This window comes from Verticillium nonalfalfae (assembly GCF_003724135.2).
Source record: "Verticillium nonalfalfae strain VnAa140/NRRL 66861 chromosome Unknown scaffold_147, whole genome shotgun sequence".
NCBI classification, from domain to species: Eukaryota; Fungi; Ascomycota; class Sordariomycetes; order Glomerellales; family Plectosphaerellaceae; genus Verticillium; species Verticillium nonalfalfae.
The window spans coordinates 25,631-45,212 of record NW_021167372.1 but is presented as its reverse complement, the minus strand read 5'-3'; the positions used below and the strand labels follow the sequence as shown (position 1 = coordinate 45,212).

Genomic DNA, 19,582 nt, shown 5'->3' with positions numbered 1-19,582 from the left:
TCGCCAAGAAAGGGTGGACAGCCTCCCATACTTATGGCGAGGGGAGTCTCTCGCCTCCCAGAAGAGGGCCGCCTGAATCGGCACCTGATGCCGTGCGTGCGGGCGCGCTCACCAGTTCAGCGTCGATGGCTTCCGACGTGGTAGTCGTCTGAACTGTGAAACGATGCTTCCATGGTGGATGTTGCAGTATCCGTTTCAGGAGCCACGAAGAGTTCGCCGCGCCATCGACCCTGCAGGCCAAAAACGGGACGTTTCCCTGACCATGGTGCGAAGATCAGCAGATCGCGTTAGCATCTCCGGACTTGGCTGCGCTATGCGACGCGGACAATTCTGAAGCAGACGTCCAAGGTGGGAGGAACGATGTCAATTCTAACGAACGTGGGATGTACGATGGCACGCCCGCATGGACATTCGATCTCGAGTCGAGGTAAGGTGACTGACTGACTGGAGTTGGGGTGAAGGGCCGTGCATACCGCGTTGACTCTCCCTGCGAGTTCCACTGTTTCGCCGGACGACGTGCCGGTGCTTGTGGCCGACATGCCGCGAGTGGAGCCTGGAGGGAGCGGACCATCATATCGCCGATTCCAAGCGCCTTGTCCTGGACGCGGCCAATGGGAAGCTCGGCTTGCCACAGCTCGAAGTTGCCTGCCTGCCTGCTTGGCTTCCTATCCAGGGCCTTTTGGCTTGCGTCACCTTGTTCTTGAACACAGCATGATCATCAACATCACGAACAAGGACTTTGCTGTCCACACTTGCTACGCGCGATCACCATGAAGTCGATTCTTCCCTACAGCCTGCTTGCTCTAGGTTGCCTGGCCACGGCATCCAGGCAGAGCCCTGTATCTGTCGCCGCTGCCGATGCCGACGATGATACGCCTCTTCCCCTCATCATCTGGCATGGCCTAGGCGACTCGTTCGACGGTGAAGGCATTCAGCAGGTCGCTGAACTGGCCGATGCCGCCTTCCCCGGCATCTACGTCCACATCGTCAAGGTTGGCGCCGACCCCAATGCCGACCGTTCGGCTACCTTCTTTGGCAACGTCTCGACCCAGCTCGAGCAGGTCTGCGCCGACATCGCCGCCGACCCCATCCTCTCCTCGGCCCCGGCCGTCGACGCCATCGGCTTCTCCCAGGGCGGCCAGTTCCTTCGCGGCTACGTGGAGCGCTGCAACGCGCCCCCCGTCCGATCCCTCATCACCTACGGCAGCCAGCACAACGGCATCGTCAGCTTCCGTGCCTGCAAGGACGGCGACCTCCTCTGCAAGGGCGCCATGGCCCTGCTGCGCTTCAACCAGTGGTCCTCCTTTGTCCAGAACCGCCTCGTCCCCGCCCAGTACTACCGCGACCCGGCCCCCACCGAGTATGAGAAGTACATCGAGTCGTCCAACTTTCTCGCCGACATCAACAACGAGCGCGCGACGAAGAACAGCGCCTACGCCGACAACGTGGCCCGCCTCGTCAACTTTGTCATGATCATGTTCGAGCACGACACGACCGTCATCCCCAAGGAGACGTCGTGGTTCGAGGAGGTCAACGGCACCGAGAGCCTGCCGCTGCGCGCGCGCAAGCTGTACACCGAGGACTGGATTGGCCTGCGCGCGCTCGACCGCAAGGGCGGCCTCAAGTTCAGGAAGGTGCCCGGCGAACACATGCAGTTCACCAACGAGCAACTCAACGCCACGATGCACGAGTTCCTCGGTCCAGCTTCCAAGAAGTTTGCCGCCGAGGCGCCCGAGCTGCCTCTGCAAGACGCATGGTCCCAGGAGCTGTAATGACGAGACGATATGGTAGCGAGTGATGGCATACGAAGACGGGATGAATTTTGCTTTTAGGGTTTAGCTTTGGGTGAATTGAACATTGTCATCTGCCACGTCTCTTCTTTCTAAATTGCTTGTGACCGAGACAAAAGCCCCCTTACAAAAAAGGACCAACTCCATACGCCTGCATTCATGCATGGTACATACATAAGTCCACCGCCCAGCGCTCTTACTTTTTGCTTCTTCAGACATTTGGTGTCTCCTACTCTTTAGTTCTCGAGCGCCGCCTTGGCCTTGGCCTTCTGCTTCTTCAGCTTCTCCTTGCGCTCCGCAATCTGCGCGTCGAGCTTGCCGTCGTCCGCCTCGGGCACCGCCTCGGCCGTCTCCTTCTTGGACTTCTTGCCGCCAGCCGCCTTACCGTCGTCGCCGGCCGCGAGGGCCGACTTGCGCTTCTTGCCAACGTTGGCCTTCTGCGCCTCGAGGGCGGCCTGCTTCTCGGCCTCGGTCGCGTCGGCGACGACGTCCTTGTCGTCGATGAAGAGCTCTTCAGCGGCCCAGATGGGCAGCGCCACCGTTTCGGGGCCCTTGATGTAGATGCCGCGCACGTTCTTCCACTTCTGCGGCACGAAGCGCTCGACGAGGCCGGCCGTCAGGGCGTTGACATTGTCGGCGACCTGCTGCGCCGTCATGGCGGCCGTGCCGATCTTGACGGCCGTGTTGGTCGACGGCGTCAGGCTGACGTACGCCGCGCTCAGCGCCTTCTCGATCTGCTCGGCAATGTAGGCCGGCGTGCCGGGGTTGACGTTGGCCTCGGAGTTCTTGGGCTTGGCCGCCTTCTTGCCGTCGGCCGCGGGCTTCTTCCCCTGCACGGCGACGGGGATGGGGCGCTTGGCGGTGGACTTGTAGAAGGTCTTGCCGAGGGCCTGCGCGCGGGGCCGTTAGCATTCCTGCTCTGGCGGAGATCTCCTACCATGTTTTGCCATTGCACGGCGTGCGGCAGAGCGGGGCCTCTCTTACCTTGGGCAGCCTCGTGACGATGCGCTCGTCGCCGAGGAAAATGTCGTGCTCGGCGTAGAGCTTCCGTTGCGCCTCGTACTGGGAGAACTTCTTCTGCAGATGGTTGATGTCGATGACGCGGGTGATGCGCTTGCGCAGGGCCTCGGGGAAGGCCTCGTCGTCGACGGCGTCCTTGTAGGCGCGCTGGGGCGAGGCGACGATGAGGCAGATGGTCGAGTCCTCGGCGTGGAAGCTGTGCGGCACGGGAACGCGGCCGGGCTTGAGCTTGTTCGTGTCGGCAATGTGACGCTTCGTCGTCAGCGTCAGCCAGATGGGCGTCTGGGCGGCGACATCGTCCTCGTCCTCGAGGAGCTTCTTCTTGTCCGAGTTTTGCACCGACTCGGTCGCTGACTTTTGAATGTGGGCGAGGAGAGCCTTGGAGGCCTTGAGGGTCTGTACCATTCACATTAGACACTGGTTACGTTGACTGGTGGAGGACATCGCGGTGAGGGTTTCAATGTACCTGCTCAGGGTCAATGGTGACGGCAGAGGTCTGCGACCGCGTCGCGATTTCCTTGGTAGCGGCCATTGTGTCGATTTGAGTTGTATGGAGTCGGTGACTTGAGAGGTGACCGTCCAAATAGGTGGTGGTTGGATATGGCGGGGACTTTTCTTCGCAAAAGCTTCGTTCAGTCGTCCAGATTTTTTTCCGGCAGGGGTCTTGGACTGCCGATAAGGTGGTAGATCGGCCCCGATAAGTGCACGGTCCACGTTTGGCCGCTTGACCGACAGCGGTTTTCGGTGGAGATCTTGACCGAAGTAGACATCACCAATGACCTAGCATGGAGTTGCTGGTGTGTTGATCTGGTCTGGACTTTGTATTTCATTGTCTTTGGTCCGCATGGAAGTTGAACCCTGCCTCTGATGTCTCTTTTATTGCTCTTCGTTATCTCCATCCCGACACCTCCACGACATGAGAATACGTTCCCGTTGCGCCGCCTCTATCCCATGCAGCGCCCTTGCGTGAATTGGCGGTGGCCGGTTCTTCTTGTCTCGCCACTCAAGGTCCTTCCTGTCCAACTTGCTTCTCGATTTTCTGATCAATCACATGGCCGTGCCATCACCGCCCTGCCCAACCTCGCGTCTCACTCGTTCACACTGCAAGCTGCAAGGTAGAAGGCGACGCACGCCCAACGTCTGCGGAGCGGGCAAGCCCGGCGAACCACTGGCAACAACGCCGCTGACAGCACTCATCCGCCATTGGGCATCCAAGGACAGAGGCAGGTTAGATCAGCAGGAAGAGGGGGCACGAGCGGGCCTCAGATGCGTTCGGCGAGGAGTCGCGTTCTGGAGACCAGGGACGCCCAGAAGTGGCATAGCGGAGTGCACATGCAGGCTGGGGAGGGCTATTTTGACTTGACTTTCACATTTTGGGGGGGCAGAAAGCTTTCACACAAGGGAAAGCAAGCGTCATGACATTGGTTGGCCCGCCGCGATTCGTTACTGCGCCAGCCAGCCGTTCCTGGCTGGGCTGGTGGGGGGGGGGGGGAGGCAAGACGTGATGGGATCATGTGAGACCGACCAGACTTCATCCCAGAGGGGCGGGACGTCAGTGAGCACATATAGATACGACTGAGGGAGAACAAGGGAAAGGTTAGACTTGCACACAACCAGACAGACATCTGACAGCCGACTGTGGAAATTATCGGTTGTGCAAATCAGCAGCGGCGCAACGAGACAAGACAGGACTGGCCTGCCGCTGCTGGGGGGGAGACGGGCATAAAATATGTTGCGGCTAATTGGCTTCTGTCTGGGCTGGGACTTGGCCGCGGAGGTGAAGCGAGAAGCGAATCCATGGGCGGAAAAAGGCACCTGCTTGACATGGAAGGCGCGCACTGGTAGAGCGAGTAGGAGCGTGTTGGTGGAGACGTGTATTTGGGAGGCTGGCACTTTTTGGGGGGGACCGGCCGCCGGAGGGGTATGGCGGGCATTTGTCGACGCGCCGCCGTGCTTGACGGAGGATCGACGATGGCGCCGGCGAAAATTGGGAAGAGAGACTGAGGGATGCAGTTACAGACTATTGGGAGGAACTTCTACGTCGTTTCTTTCACTTGAGGCTCAATATCTAAAGGACCATGAGGGACGAGGGAGGAGGGAGGGTAGATATTGAATCCACTCTCTGGCTCGTGGCTCGTAGCTCGTGGCTCGTGGCTCCGTGGACGTGACAACCCACCGACGTCATGCCTGGAGACCCCTGTAAGAGGTGCCCTGAGAATGCTCGGTCCAGGCGTCAGATGCCCTGGAGAAGATCTCGTTACAGAGCACTTACAGCGCACCCCAGCCCGATCCAGCGCGTCTCGACGGACGTGTCAGTGCCCACCTTTAAACGCCAACGCGATGCGGCCGCGTCTCAGACCGCAGCAGCAGAACACGACCACGAACCGTGACGCTCCTCTCTCATCCGGCCCCCCCCCAAGGCTAGGCCCAGATCAAAAAGGCCCAGTCCCGCACCACCACGTTCGCCTGGCCTCTTCCCACCCGACCTGCAACCACTTCTTGAAGAAACACGAGCAGAAATCCATAACCCCTCCTTTCTTTGGAAACTCAATATTCCTCGTCCGGTTCTCACAGAAACCTCGAATCTCCCCCCGACTACTGATAGTTCCTGCATATCGAATCCCATCGACTGGTCGCCGCACCAACACTTACATGACTGGGCAACACGCGAGCCACGTCCACGTCTGATATTGAGCCTCCACACGCGAAGACGCGCTATATCACGACACATTCAGAGGGAATCACGTCGAGATTCCCTCCGCCAATCTTCTACAACACCCTACATCATTCTCACATCGACTGGTCGCGTCCACAATGAACTCGTCGCCGCCTCGGAGAACCATGGAGCCTGTGCTCCCTGTCGCCGGCGTCAAGCGTCCTGCACCAACCCTTCTGCCACCATTCGAGCCTCTTTCCTCCTCGCCAGGGTTCCCTCGGCCGCTTAAGAGGCAGGCACGAGACGGCTCCGTTGGAGGTGCTGGTGCTCACCTCAAGTATCCCACGCCTGTGCCCACGTCCAGCACCGGCATCCTCTCGTCCTCGCCGCCGCGTGTCGCCCGCCGTCCGAGCATTGTACGTCCCGGCTCCTCTTCCGCCGAACGTGCCCCTCTCGCCTCTGTTCCTTCCATCGAGCTCAACGACAATGGCGAGACGCTCCTCATGGGCCGCTCCAGCAACTCTTCCCATTACCAGCTCTCCGGCAACCGTCTCGTGTCACGCGTGCACGTCAAGGCCCGCTACGTGCCTGCCGCCTCGCCTCTACACCCCAACAAGATTGAGATTGTGTGCAATGGCTGGAACGGACTGAAGCTGCACTGCCAGGGCCGCACGTGGGAGCTCCTCAAGGGAGACTCGTTTACATCGGAGACGGAGGGCACCGAGATTATGGTGGACGTGCACGATGCTCGCCTCATGATCCAATGGCCTAAGAAAGACCTCCGCGATGCCCTCGGCAATCTCTCAGACTCGTCGTGGGAGGACTCGCCGCGTCCCCAGGCCCGCGGTGTTGCCGCTCTTCAGTCGAGCCCGATTCGCCGCGCGCCGCGTATCGAGACACCCGAGTCTCCTACACCGGCCACCACCAACACATCCTCGCAGCGCCTCCAGTCTCTGCTACCCGCGAGCGCGAGCGACGAAATCCAAATCTTTGAGGACTTCAGCGCCGAGGATGACTTGCCCAAGCACGGCGAGCCTGGTCCGGACGTTGGTCAGAGCTTCATGACCGAGGTGACCAACTCGTTCTCGTCCGACCTCAGCGACCCTGACGAGGACGAAAACCCCGATGAAGAGAACGACCCCGTCGTCCACTCGTTTGGTCCCTTTGGCGCCAACATCTCGAACCGTCTCGCCTCGATCACCACATGCTCTCCCAAGCCCACGACTCCCAAGCGTGCCCCGCGGCCACACCAGCTTCCTCTCGCCTCGTCCCCCATCCTCGCCAAGGTGAAGGAGGAGGAGGTCGAGCCGTCTCCCAAGCGTGAACCCTCGCCTGCACCAGCGATTGAGAACCCCACGGTCAAGAACCACGTCGTCAACCAGCTCGCCTTCTCCCGCCTCTCGTCCACGCCCCTGTCTGCCATTATGAACGCGCTGCCCGCCGAGGAGAAGCGTGGCCTCACGAAGAGCACGCTGCGTTCCATCATCGAGGGCACCGTCTGCATTGGCATCATCTCGCGCCAGGGCAAGGATGCCGCCGGCCAGGCCCTCGAGAGCGAGTACTACTACATGCCCGAGGGCGACGACGACGAGCAGCGGAGGCTCGCCGTTACTGACGGCCTGCGCAAGCCGAGTCTGCGGGCGTGCAGGAAACAGCACAAGGTACGTTCCATTTACCCCTTTATGACTGCTACCTACCTGCCTTAGAATTTCGACGAGGTCTAACCATGGAAATAGCAATACTACTGGAAGCGCCCCCGAACTCCGTGATCGCTTGTACCTTTTTTACACCTTGACCTCTTCCCGTGTCTATACTTTTTCTTGGCCCGCTATCCCCTTGTCACATAGCTGCATAGCGAATGGCGTCTTTGTCTTGTTTTATAGTCGGAGCCCCAGATGGGGTATCTTTTTCTTCGCCAGTCCTCATGAAGGTCCTGACGACCTTGTCATCTGTATTGGTCCCGGGTGGTCTTTACCTATTGTTCTTGGTTTTTTCTGGTGTCGGTGTCGGGGAGGATGGAAGTATACCCCCGTCATGTCATGGTCAGCGAGGCTGGCGTCGAAGGTTGGACGGAAGGAAGCATGGGATGGAGTATGGAGGGAAAGCCCGTGTATTAGATAGCGAGTTGGTGTCTGACGTTGACTCGGGTGAATTGAAGTGTTCAACGGCAAGTACTCAGTACTCTAGTTTCCGCCCTCCGTGTGACATGTCAACTATTGAGAGAGATGTTTGTTCGGGACATCGAGATCCCCGGATGACTTGTGCACACCACCAACACCAAGACATGACGTTGAACTGTCGTGCTCGCACCCGATGCAACCACACGAGCGGAGTGTGCTGTCGCTCGTTCCATCCCACCACGAAATTGTGACAAATGCACTGCAAAAACTCGCGGCCAGCGTTCAGCCAGCATCTTCCAACCTGCCAGCCCGCCCGAGGTAAAGGAGAACACGCTGGTGCAGTCCACCACACAACAGAAGGGCAACGCTACCCCGAATGCGTGCCACTGCATCGTACCATACCCCCATCCCCCGCACCCACATCTCACCACTGCCAGTCATCGAAACCGTGAGGGTCACGACACCCGTCGTACCGTTTCCTGCCCTTCCCTCGCGTAGACCCCCGAGCACCTCTCACCTCTCACCTTCGAGACCTGCCAGCCTGCGAAGTACTCCGGGGGGAACGGATGGTTCAGCTACCTAGGTAAGGTACACAAGACAGGCAGCGTTACCGGGCCATTCGCACGCATTCCTCCAGCACCCCCTTCGTCCTGCAGCGTCAGGCAACCAGCCCGCTTTGCTTCTACCTAAGGTACCTACCCCGCAACAGCATGCCTAGACCCAAGCCACGCGAGAGGGAGGAGGGGGGGAAGGACCCCGAGTGTGCTCACCTCATTTTGCGCCGCATGTCAGTCTAGGGTCTCGCGATCGGCAGCACGCCGGGGCGGACGGGCGGCAACAAACGCGCCCCAGCGGGTAGGTGGGCAGGAGAAGCAGCGAAACGCCCCCCGATCGGAGATGTGGGCAGGTGCAACCCGTGATATAGGGGGGGGGGGGGAAGGCAGTCCTACACTTATATGAAGGGGGGTCAACGTCCCCATTAGGCTGGCACGTCTTGACAACGAACACAAATCCTACCACCATCTGTACACAGACACCACCTACAAGAACCACCAGCATCACCTCATCCACGCTGACCTGCGTCAACAAACGCTAACGTACGTACCATTGGAACCAAAATCGCAACAAAACATGTCGGCACCAGCTCCCGTCAACACCGCCGTCCCCATCGCGCAGAGCCAGCAGTCGCCCCACGCCGCCGCCGAGGCCGCCCGCGCCATAGAGCACACAAACAGCTGGACGCCGCCCGCCTTTGAGCGCCGCCAGAGCTGGAAGCAGGAGGACCAGAAGCGCGAGCTGCAGATGAGCCATATCAACGAGCGCGTCAAGACGGGGCCCGGCTTCACGGAGCGGACGTAATTTTGTTTCCGCCCATTGTTGACCACCCTATATGTAAATTGCCTGCATCAGACCGTGGGCGAGCGGGACTGCGAGACTGAAAAAAATAAAATTGAGGATCCAGGGTCTGATCAGGAATCCGGTGTTCATCATGGTATGGCCTTGAGCAACAGAAGACTGTCACGGTGCAGATAGCTCCAGAAGGCACAGCATCTCGATTCGAGTAATATATCCAAAAGATTGATTCAAAATGGCTCCTATCCTATACTATCCTATGCTACCTGCCTGCCTAGATGCGCTGTTGTGGCCGTAGCCAAAAGAGTGAGAGCGAGAACGCCGAGTAGAGTATGGTGCGTCGCTTGGCGAGCCCCTAATCATACAGGTCGAGGAAGGGCGATACTAGCCCAACTTCGATACAAACCAAAAGCAGTTCGAATCAGAAGATAGCGGTGTCATGCCGCACCAGAACGGTCCCAATCTCAGTCGTGTGGTATCAGAAAAACATTTGCAACCCAATCCTGCCCAGCTCCATGGAACACCAAAAAAAATGAAGGAAGAAAAGAAATCAAAACAATGAAATAGATCGAGTCTCGTTCATCCGTCCATGCATTTGGACGACATCATAGCCGTTCCCCTGGACCCTTCCCATCAGCACCACCCGTCCTGAAGTACTGGCCAACGGTACCGAAAGCATACGAAATGCCTCCAACCCACGCGGCACCCAACAGTACCTTCTTGGCCTTGCCGGCCCTCTTTGGCTCCTCGTCTGCTGCAAACCCGCTGGCAGCAGGGCCCGCACCTGATGCGCCGTAGCCTCCTCGGTAAGGTGGGGGTGGCTTCTGGTCCACTTCGGCACTGTCATCTTCAAAGTTCACGAACCCTGTCGGGCTCGCCGAGTATGAGTGTGGGGTGACGGGCTGACTGCCCATCATGTCAATGGGGTTCACCCTTGGGGGCTGGTATCTCGTGGCCTGTTCCGTTGTCGAACGAGTGCTGATCGTCTCTTGCTGGGCGTTGCGGACCTTGCGAAACACAAGGACGTCTCCGTTCCCAGAGACAATCTCGTACCCCTGCGCCTGAAGTGGTGCTAGGTGCGGGAAGAACTTGACGGGATTGGACAGACGCATCATTGCCTCTGGTGGTGTCAGTGGGACAGAGCTGTCTATGGCAAGCGACGACGTCTCAGCAGTGCTAATGGAATTGGTCGTCGGATCGAAAGCCAGAATCTTGTAGTATGATGGCTTGGGAGCCGCCTCCCTGGCAGGCTCAGCTGCATTAGAGGCTGCCTTTGCCTGTGTTGCGGCAGCCGAGACAGCGTCGCTAACTGTTCCATAGGTTCTGACAAAAGTAGGACCAGTAGGCTTGCCGCCGCATTCCTGCAGGTAGCTGAGCTCTAGTCCTTGAGGCTCCGTAGAGTATGGATCTGCGAGTGTACGCAGTCGATCAGCCCGCTTCTGGCTGTCAAGGAGAGATGACCCACGGTTCAACGCCGGCTCGATTTTGTGCAGAGCTGGAGTGAAAGCTTGGGGTTCTATGGTGGACTCAAGCTTGGGAAAACTCTCGTCAAAGGATGCAATGTCCTCATCGCCTTGCTCCGGCTCCCGCGTGCCGTTTTCGAGTTTCTTTTGATATTCCATTGCGGCATCATTTTGCCCAAGCATCGCGCTCCAAGAGACGGCGAAATCCTCGGGGAAGTCCTTCACATAGTTGCCAGTGACATTTCGGGTCGCCTCACTCGAGTCCTGCGACTTTATCTTGGACTGCTTGAGGGTGGTCTTGGCTGCCTTGTTCGCATTCTCCCATTCCCGACCATGCCGTGAATTGTCTCTTTCCAATGATTCCGTGTCCAGCGCAGCGCGCATCTTTTGAGTTGCACTCGCAGACTGCAATGACTTGGCACGCAGATCGCTTGCGCGCAGCAGATCAATATCCTCTGCCTTGCCGTCAGGTTCATTGTAACGAAAAGCTCCGTAGTTGAACAAATCTTCTGTTACAGCGGATTTTTTTTGCTGCGCGGGAGGTCTGCCATCGGGCTCATTGTGCTGGAATGGCTCGGAGTAGTCGGAGAGGTCCTTGTAACGCTTGCTGGCTTCTTCGGGGTCCATAGGAGGTTGCCCGTTGGGCTCGTTCCAGCGGACTGGCTTGTATTGGTCGAGATCGTTATATGGCTTGCTGGCTTCCTCTGGAGTAATGGCGGGCTTGCCGTCAGGTTCGTTGTGAGCAAAAGGCCTGTCATATTGGTCCAAGTCATCATACTGCTTACTCGCTTCTTCAGGGCTCATAGATGGCTTGCCATCGGGCTCGTTCCACCGAATTGGCTGATAACTGTCGACGTCATCGTATTGTTTGCTGGCCTCTTCAGCAGTCATTGCTGGTCGGCCGTCGGGCTCATTCCACCTGACAGGCTGGTAGGCATCCAAGTCCGCGTACCGCTTCGAAAGTTCCTCTGGGGTAAGGGGAAGGTTCCCGTCGGGCTCGTTCCACTGAACCGGTCCATACTTATCAAGGTCTTGATACTTCTTCGAGCGCTCTTCGGCAGACATGGGAAACTTGCCATTCGGTTCGTTCCACATGACGGGCTGACCATATGCGTCCAAGTCTGTGTAGTGCTTGGATCGCTCCTCAGCAGTTGGTGGCAATTGGCCATTGGGCTCGTTCCACATGACAGGTCCGTAACTGTCTAGATCGGCGTAGAATTTCGACTGCTCTTCGGCACTGATCGGAAGTTTCCCGTTGGGTTCATTCCAATAGACAGGACCATACTTGTGCAGATCATCATACTGCTTAGAAAGTTCCTCGGATGTTGGTGGCAGTTTGCCATTGGGCTCGTTAAACAGTACGGGCTGATATTGGTCGAGGTCGGTGTACTGCTTCGAGACCTCTTCAGCCGAAGGAGGAAGTTTACCATCTGGTTCATTGAATCGCACTGGCCCGTATTTGTCCAGGTCCGTGTAGTTCTTTGAAAGCTCCTCAGAGGTGGGTGGGAGTTTCCCGTTGGGTTCGTTGAATCGCACAGCATGGTAGTTGTCCAGATCTGTGTACTGCTTTGAGAGCTCTTCTTGGGTGGGTGGAAGCTTCCCAGTGGGTTCGTTGAACCGCACAGCACGATACTCGTTCAGATCTGTGTACTGTTTAGAGAGCTCTTCTTGTGTAGGCGGCAGCTTCCCATCGGGCTCATTGAATCGCACGGGACGGTATTCATCAAGATCCGTGTATTGCTTGGAAAGCTCCTCGGGGGTGAGCGGGGGCTTTCCGTGGGGTTCATTGAACTGCACGGCACGGTACGCGCCAAGATCCGTGTATTGCTTGGAAAGCTCTTCCTGTGTGAGCGGCAATTTCCCACTTGGCTCGTTGAAACGCACTGGCTGATAACTGTCCAGGTCGGAATATTGTTTGGATACTTCCTCTGCAGTAGGAGGAAGGTTGCCATTCGGTTCATTAAAGCTGATAGGGCGGTATTTGTCCAGATCTGAGTAATGTTTCGACTTCTCTTCGGCAGATGGCGGGGCCTCCCCATGGGGTTCCCTCCATGCGACAGGGACGTACTTGTGAAGGTCTTTATACTTGTGAGTGCCCTCGGTCGCCGCAGGTGCCGAAGATGCGGCGTTGTGGACATCAACGGGGCCGTATTTGTGGAGATCATTGTATTTCGGCTCGACATCGTGAGCGGTATCCACCTGATCAACGAGCGGTTTATATTTGTGGAGATCGCTGTACTTCTGCGCTGAGCTGGCGTGGGTTGGGGCAGAGCTGCTCAGGACGGGCTTGTATCCGTTGAGATCGGAGTATTTGTTGGACCTAAGCTGAACGGTAACCCATGGCTGATCGTCAATATCGACCTGGCGGTATTTACGCAGCTCCTGGGCCGATGGTGGGCCATCCGAATGCACTGGCGTCCTGAGGAAACTAGCCTTCAGGGCTTTGGCGAGGATCGTGTTGCGTTCAGTGTACGTAGGGATCCTACGATTGGTGATGGGGTCAATTGGAGCGTAGGGACTTGTCAATGATGGTGTCGGATCGTTGCCAGACCCTCGGCTTGTGAGGTGGGTGCGGGCCTGCCCGCGGTATAATGAAGCTGTCAGGGCACGAGTGGTGGATGTAGATGAGGCACTTTGGAGAAGCTTGGCTCGAGCCGAGGCAGAGGATGCAGTTGTCGTCAACATGGTGAAGACGAGCTACGGCAGTCTATATCATGCTAATAACTGAGAGAAGAAGAGGTGAGCAGACACGAACTTGGTCTCAACCTATGTAAAGAGTCGGGGAGCATGCGACATTTGTTCTCTCTGAGGCCTGGTACAAGTGCGGAGAAATCAGGAATGACGAAGGTGGCAGCCCGTGCTTTACATGGGTGATTCAAGGCACGTAAGGCCAGGGTGCGCAAAGAGACCAGGGGTTGGGTGTGAAAGTGAGACGACTTACATGGGGATGTGGAAAGATCACCGGCGCTCGTGTGATGTTGGATGCAGGAGCATGAAGGAATAAGTAGAAGGAGAGAAAGATTGAAATACCAGGTCAAGTGCTGGAGAAGTAAAAACAAAGGAAACCAGCTGTTGCTTCCTTCTTCGGCTCAACGAGCTCGAGGTCAGGCGCTTTGGGGGCGCGCGCACCTGGGGAAGTGGCCGAATGGGGGTGCCTGCCTTCCAGCCGGATGAGGTCGGGCGAATGCGAGGCCTCATTGCCGCCATTGCCCGCGATAAGACACGCTAATCGGGATTCGGCCAATGGGCGACGTGGGCGGAGGCTCAGCCAACGCGGGGTAATGATCCACTTGCCCCCTACCCTGTGAAACCCACCATGCGAGCCAATCATCGTAGGCTCGCCTACTTTCGCCCACCTTGGGCGTGAGAAGTGTCATCACGTGTCTCAGTTCGCTCAGTGCCCCACCATGACAGCATCGGTCAGTCAGTTCCTACCTTGAGACCGATGGAGGGGCTACTCCAAAATCTGATCGGCCTGAGTCAACTGCTGAGCACGCCAAACGGGCACTCGCCTCAAACCGGAAGGAAAAAAAGACCTCGCGCCGACGAGACCCATGATAGCTGACGCCGCTATTTTTTTTTTCCATCCTTCTGTTTGCGAAGCTTTTCATTGTCGCGTCGCGCAACTCCGAAGCGCTCGTTAGGTCAAGCCAGCGCCGACTCTTCCCCCGCCTAACACCTCATTTCGACACTCCCCCCATCGCGGCACCATCGCCCGCACCTTTGCCCCCGATGTCACGAGCTCAAGGTAGAAGCTCTCGCTTTCCTGGCGCCAGTGCCTTTTCCAGCAGCTCCCACCCGGGTACGTCAGGATTCGGCGGCTTCTCGTCAACCCAGACCGGCAGCGGTCTCTCCTACCTGACCGAGCCTCCCGATTTCTCCTCCATTTCTGATGCGAATGTTGGTGTCGCCTTCAAGAACTTGCTCAAGAAAGATGCCACAACCAAGACAAAAGCCCTGGAGGAGCTCGTGGCATATGTGAGAGCGCACCCTCACGAGCAGCATGGAGGGCCCGAAGAGGCGATTCTGGAAGCTTGGGTGCGTCCCCCTGGTGCCTGCGAACTTGTGTGCGAGCAGCTAGTAATGTATATAATAGGTTCAAGTGTACCCTCGTATCTCAATAGACAATGCCCGACGGGCGCGCGAGCTCTCGCATACCCTGCAATTCGAGCTCATGAAATCTGCGAGAAAGCGCATGGAGAAACGGGTGCCGAAAGTGGTTGGCACCTGGCTCGCGGGCACAACAGACAAGGATCGCGCAGTCGCAAACGCGGCCAGCCAAGGCCTCTCGTCCTTGCTGACTAACATCGACAAGGTCCTCGCTTTCTGGAAGAAATGCCAGCCTCAGATTCTCACGTACGCGGCCGACGCGATACGAGAAACCAAAGATACCCTTAGCGACGAACGATCGACGACGGCCGACGATGCGGAGGCGAAATACTACCGTGTCGTAAACTCAAGTCTGTCTTTGGTCCTTGAACTACTACAGAAGCTGGAGCAAGCCGATCTTGACGCCGAGGCGGATTCGTACGACATCTTCTTCTCGGAGGACGTGGTATGGAAGAGTGCGACCTTTGCCGACTCAGCAGTCAGGAAGGTCACCTGCGAGCTTCTATGGGTCTGTTTGGAGAAGAGACACGATTCTGTCGCATCACAAGTGTCAAGACTGAAGAAGATCTTTGTCACAGAAGGACTTAAGAGCAACCAGACCGGCTCTGCAGTTGAGTATGTGAGGGTCCTTACCCGCTTGACGCAAAAGTTCCCCGAGATCTGGTCATCAAGCAGCGACAAGAAGACGCCAATCTCTCGTCTACAGCTTTTCTTGGAAAAGGGGTCGCAGGGTAGCTCGGTCAAGTTCTGGGGCTACCTGGAGCAGTTGCTCACAGTACTTCCAACCGAACAACTGACTCACGAATCCGTGTCCGACATTCTAAGGTCGTTGAGAGTCGGTATTGCGAGTCGTGGAGAACCTCGGATCAACGCGCCATCAGCCTGGACATGCTACGTTCGCGCCGCACGGCACTTTCTCGCCTTGTTGCCGTCCGACGGCCCTCAATCTCAATTCCTTCTTGACCATATTTTCCCTCTCATCAGCCACTACCTGAAACCCACGACGGAAACGACGGGATGGGACGTGGGAGGCAAAGCAGGTACACTGGTTCTTGTGGAAGCATTCGGCATCACCATAGACCGTCACCTTGACGGGGCTCAAACAGAGACTGCAGATGCATGGCAGCGGCTATCTGCCGAATTATGTTCCAAGATATCCAACTCCCTTCCAGAGGTGTCGAAAGACTACGAAAAGTCACAAGATGCCGTTGCCCAAGAGGGCGACCGGTGGTTCTCACTTGTCGGTCAAATCCACACCAAAATGCCTGCCGCGCACCAGAAAACGCAGGTCCTGGACCGTCCATCCAAGGACATCGTGTTTCGCGCCATTGAATTGCTGGCGAACAGAAATCTCAAGCCTTATGGCGCTGCGAGCGTACTGCACAGTGTCGGCCGACATGCTTCCTTCATTTGGGAAGACAAATCCGTTCTGACAGCATTCGAGAAATTCCTACATGAGCAGGGCCGTGACCACATGGACTTAATCCTTGCCTCACGGTCGCGTCAAGACCTCGTCGCCTGTGTATCAGGCTTGGGAGCTTCACAAAACCAACACGCAGCATTCCTCACGATTTGGAAGACTTGGATCGACACACTTATCCTTCAGCAAGAGCAGCCTGCAGCACTCGAAGCTATCGGAAGTTTAGCAACGTCACAAGGTGGAGTAACGTTTGCCTCTTCTCATGCAGGCTACCAGGACTTGTTGGCAGCAAAAGCGTCTCAATCCTTGCAAGGTTCTACCGATGCATGGTCATTCCTAGAGGAGGCCTTCATCAAAGAAACTGTCACTGATCGTGTATCGGAAAGTATCGTTCAAGAGGCACTCACTCTTCTCGGCCGAGACAAAAAACAAACCGACAATGCCGTACGAGCCCTCGAGATTATTGCCAGCCGCAACCCTACGCAACTTTCACGGGATGATACAACGCACATGGCTCTCATTACATCTTTACTTGGCCTAGCTGAATTGGACGATTCTACCATCTCATCCCGTGCTAGCACATTGCGATCTCTCATCGACAAGCCATCAGGCGGCAAGCAAGCCGCAGTGGCAATCATACAAAGAAACTTGGAAGATGCGAATCAGCAATCACTTGGGTATGTTGCATTATATGTCTATAGTCCGAAAGCAACTGATCACTGACTGATGATAGTATCGAAACACTATGTCACCAAGCTATCCAAGCCGCCGAGGGCGGCGATGTCGCTATCAAAGATCTACTCCCAAACACTACTATATGGATGCAAGAGTTGCAAATATTCCTCCAAAGCGACGTAGATCCTTCACTGGCAATCACGAGCAATATTGCAGGAGCTCATTTCCTGGTCCAGCCTGAAGACTCCGATGAGCAGAAACGCATACGAAGAGATCGGGAAGGGCGCTCTATTCCGGCCCGCATGGCGCTCTACACTGCTCAGCTTCTTGCATCCCACATCAATCCTCGGGGGTTGCTGGAGAAGTCCGATGTCAAGATTCTCTTGCTTCTTGCAGTTTCAATTCAACTGACGTCGGATCAAATCACGTTGAAGGATACTCACAAACTATGGGCCAGTCTAGCATACAAGAATTCTCTGCCGTCAGCGGAAAGCCTGGTCTCGACTTCCCGAGCCGCAATCCACGAGCTTGCAGAGAAGGCAACTGGATGGAGTCATGGAACGAGTGCTGGAACCACAGAGTTGGTCAACGGCTTGCTTGAACTGATGGTCACAAAGACAAGAGACCTGACGCCGTTGGGTCTCTACAGCGCCAGAGCCCTGAATGACCTTATCGGGACTCTGACAGATCATCATGGCCCACCCTCGTCGGTCGATGATGTGCTTGCCAACTTTGACGCGGTGAAGGCATCACCTACGACTATTCTCGGCGCTGTTGCTCTCTTAGACGGATTTGGGGAGGTGCTGCAGTCATCGAAGCTCGTCAATACGCTTTGCAACCGCCTGATTAGCGATGCAGCAGGAATTTCAGCCCAATCCGAGAAGACCTTGCCCACGCTTGTGCTCCTCAACACCTGCACCCGAGTGTTTGGTGTCGGAGAGATACCCGTTGCTAACAATCGATTGGTATTTGCGATCCGTCAAATCACCTCTTGGCTAGACGACCCGGTTGGCTTGAGCCCAGTTCTGTCGGCGGAGATTTGTCGAGCATTGCACATGCTGCTTCCCAGCATAAAAGACGTATATGGACCGCACTGGGAGCGCACGATTGAGTTCTGCACGACGCTCTGGTCCAAGGCTGCATCTGATGATCTAGAGGACGCTATTCCTTACATCCATGCGTCTCTGAGGCTTATGAATGCCCTCGAGTCTATCTCTGAGCCTAACGATGACCTGGTGGACGCCATTAAGGAATCCGCCGAGAACAAATCGCGTGCTCTCTTGACGCTTCTTGAGATGCCGAGGGAGAAGAGCACGCAGCCGCTAGAGATTATTGACGGTCTCATCTGCCGCCAGGTTGAGAAGATCCCACTGAAGCATGTTGCCGACCTCTCAGACCTCTATGGTCTTGTGTCTTCAGAGTCGCGCGACATTCAAACTGCTGCCTTCAGCTTGCTTCACCGGTCATTGCCAGCCAAACAAGAGCAGCTGTCGATTGATGTTCTTTTGGAGAAGTCTGGTATGTTATGTTTTTATCTCGAAGATGGTTGACCGGTACTGATGACCGTAACAGACGCGCGTCTACCTGATGAATTGCTCTCTCTACTGCTAGAGGCGCCGACCCTAGAAAAGTATTCAGACGAGGTTCTCGCCCAATTTCCCACGGCGATACGATCTTACCTCCTTACATGGTGCCTCGTCTTCGACGCCTACAGCACCGCATCTCTGAAGGTTCGAAACGACTATACTGAGCACTTGAAGACCGAGAATTACGTCGGCCCTCTGATGGAGTTTACGTTTGATGTTCTCGGCCACTCTGCCGCCCACGCCTTAAACCTCGATCGCGAGGGACTCGCAATCGAGCAGATCAAATCCTACGACCTCAAGGTTGCCGATTCAGAACCTGAGGAAAAGAATTTGCACTGGCTCCTCGTCCACCTGTATTATTTGACTTTGAAGTATATTCCTGGTCTTTTCAGGGCCTGGTACATAGAGTGCCGCTCGAAGCAGACCAAGATTGCAGTGGAGGCATGGATGATCAAATACTTCTCACCCTTGATCATCTCCGAGGTTCTCGACGAAGTTGCCGTCTGGGCGTCGTCGCAAGAGGCACCGGCTGCAGATGAGAACGAGTTGGTCGTCAAGGTAAGCCCGACGGCCAAGGAAATCACAGCTGGATACGAAGTCGACGAGTCACTGGCGTCCATCGCCATTCGAGTCCCGGCGGGCTACCCTCTTGAAGGCGTCAACGTCGTCGGACTCAACAGAGTTGCGGTCAATGAGCGCAAGTGGCAGAGCTGGTTGATGACGACTCAGGGTGTCATTACGTTCTCGGTAAGTTTTCTTCCCCCCTTGCATCACGATTCCGCGCTCTGGATAACAGCACGTTCCTGACATCCCAACAGAACGGCAGCATCATTGACGGCCTCACCACCTTCCGTCGCAACATCGTTGGCGCCCTCAAGGGTCAGAGCGAGTGCGCCATTTGCTACTCCATCATCTCAACGGATAAGAAGATGCCGGATAAGAAATGTTCGACCTGCAAAAATCTCTTCCACCGAACCTGCTTGTATAAGTGGTTCCAGAGCAGTAACCAGAACACATGCCCTCTGTGTCGTAACCCGATCGACTATCTTGGCTCGGATGTGAAGACGAGGAGGGCAGCAGCTGCGTAAAGTAATAGAGTATCACAGCCTAAGAGCCTAAGACACAGCAAACAAAACAAAACGTAACGGTTGGCCACTTAAAAGTCAGAGGCCAAGCAATTGGGTACTTCGTGTAGGAGCGGTCTTGTGAAACCGGTCTATAGATTTGCAGCTGTCATTGCATGGACGTGGTGGTATGGAGCATTCGAAGAATAGACACTGATTGTGTTATCACCGAGATTCTTGCTGTCGTGAGACCCCAATAATTAATAATGGCACATGCGACCTATATCGACTTAGAAGAGTAGACTTAGAAGAGTAGACTTAGAAG

The 19,582-nt window shown here is 56.2% G+C and overlaps 6 protein-coding genes across 6 annotated transcripts; 4 read left to right on the top strand and 2 right to left on the bottom strand.

Moving 5' to 3' along the window:
* Positions 1-770: 770 nt before the first annotated feature.
* Positions 771-1,772, top strand: D7B24_002054 (uncharacterized protein; the record flags this gene model as incomplete). Its single annotated transcript, XM_028636270.1, has 1 exon — positions 771-1,772. One exon carries the CDS (start codon positions 771-773, stop codon positions 1,770-1,772), a length of 1,002 nt encoding a protein of 333 aa, XP_028491457.1.
* A 254-nt stretch (positions 1,773-2,026) lies between these two features.
* On the bottom strand, positions 2,027-3,342 carry D7B24_002053 (uncharacterized protein; the record flags this gene model as incomplete). Its single annotated transcript, XM_028636269.1, has 3 exons — positions 2,027-2,680; positions 2,775-3,206; positions 3,277-3,342. 3 exons carry the CDS (start codon positions 3,340-3,342, stop codon positions 2,027-2,029), a joined length of 1,152 nt encoding a protein of 383 aa, XP_028491456.1.
* Positions 3,343-5,624: 2,282 nt separating this feature from the next.
* D7B24_002052 (uncharacterized protein) lies at positions 5,625-7,235 on the top strand (the record flags this gene model as incomplete). Its single annotated transcript, XM_028636268.1, has 2 exons — positions 5,625-7,127; positions 7,203-7,235. The coding sequence occupies 2 exons, from the start codon at positions 5,625-5,627 to the stop codon at positions 7,233-7,235; spliced, it is 1,536 nt and encodes a 511-aa protein (XP_028491455.1).
* Positions 7,236-8,717: 1,482 nt separating this feature from the next.
* Positions 8,718-8,945, top strand: D7B24_002051 (uncharacterized protein; the record flags this gene model as incomplete). Its single annotated transcript, XM_028636267.1, has 1 exon — positions 8,718-8,945. One exon carries the CDS (start codon positions 8,718-8,720, stop codon positions 8,943-8,945), a length of 228 nt encoding a protein of 75 aa, XP_028491454.1.
* A 599-nt stretch (positions 8,946-9,544) lies between these two features.
* D7B24_002050 (uncharacterized protein) lies at positions 9,545-13,087 on the bottom strand (the record flags this gene model as incomplete). Its single annotated transcript, XM_028636266.1, has 1 exon — positions 9,545-13,087. The coding sequence occupies one exon, from the start codon at positions 13,085-13,087 to the stop codon at positions 9,545-9,547; it is 3,543 nt and encodes a 1,180-aa protein (XP_028491453.1).
* A 1,047-nt stretch (positions 13,088-14,134) lies between these two features.
* Positions 14,135-19,281, top strand: D7B24_002049 (uncharacterized protein; the record flags this gene model as incomplete). Its single annotated transcript, XM_028636265.1, has 6 exons — positions 14,135-14,440; positions 14,499-16,014; positions 16,384-16,609; positions 16,666-18,125; positions 18,180-18,940; positions 19,012-19,281. 6 exons carry the CDS (start codon positions 14,135-14,137, stop codon positions 19,279-19,281), a joined length of 4,539 nt encoding a protein of 1,512 aa, XP_028491452.1.
* Between the last annotated feature and the right edge of the window lie 301 nt (positions 19,282-19,582).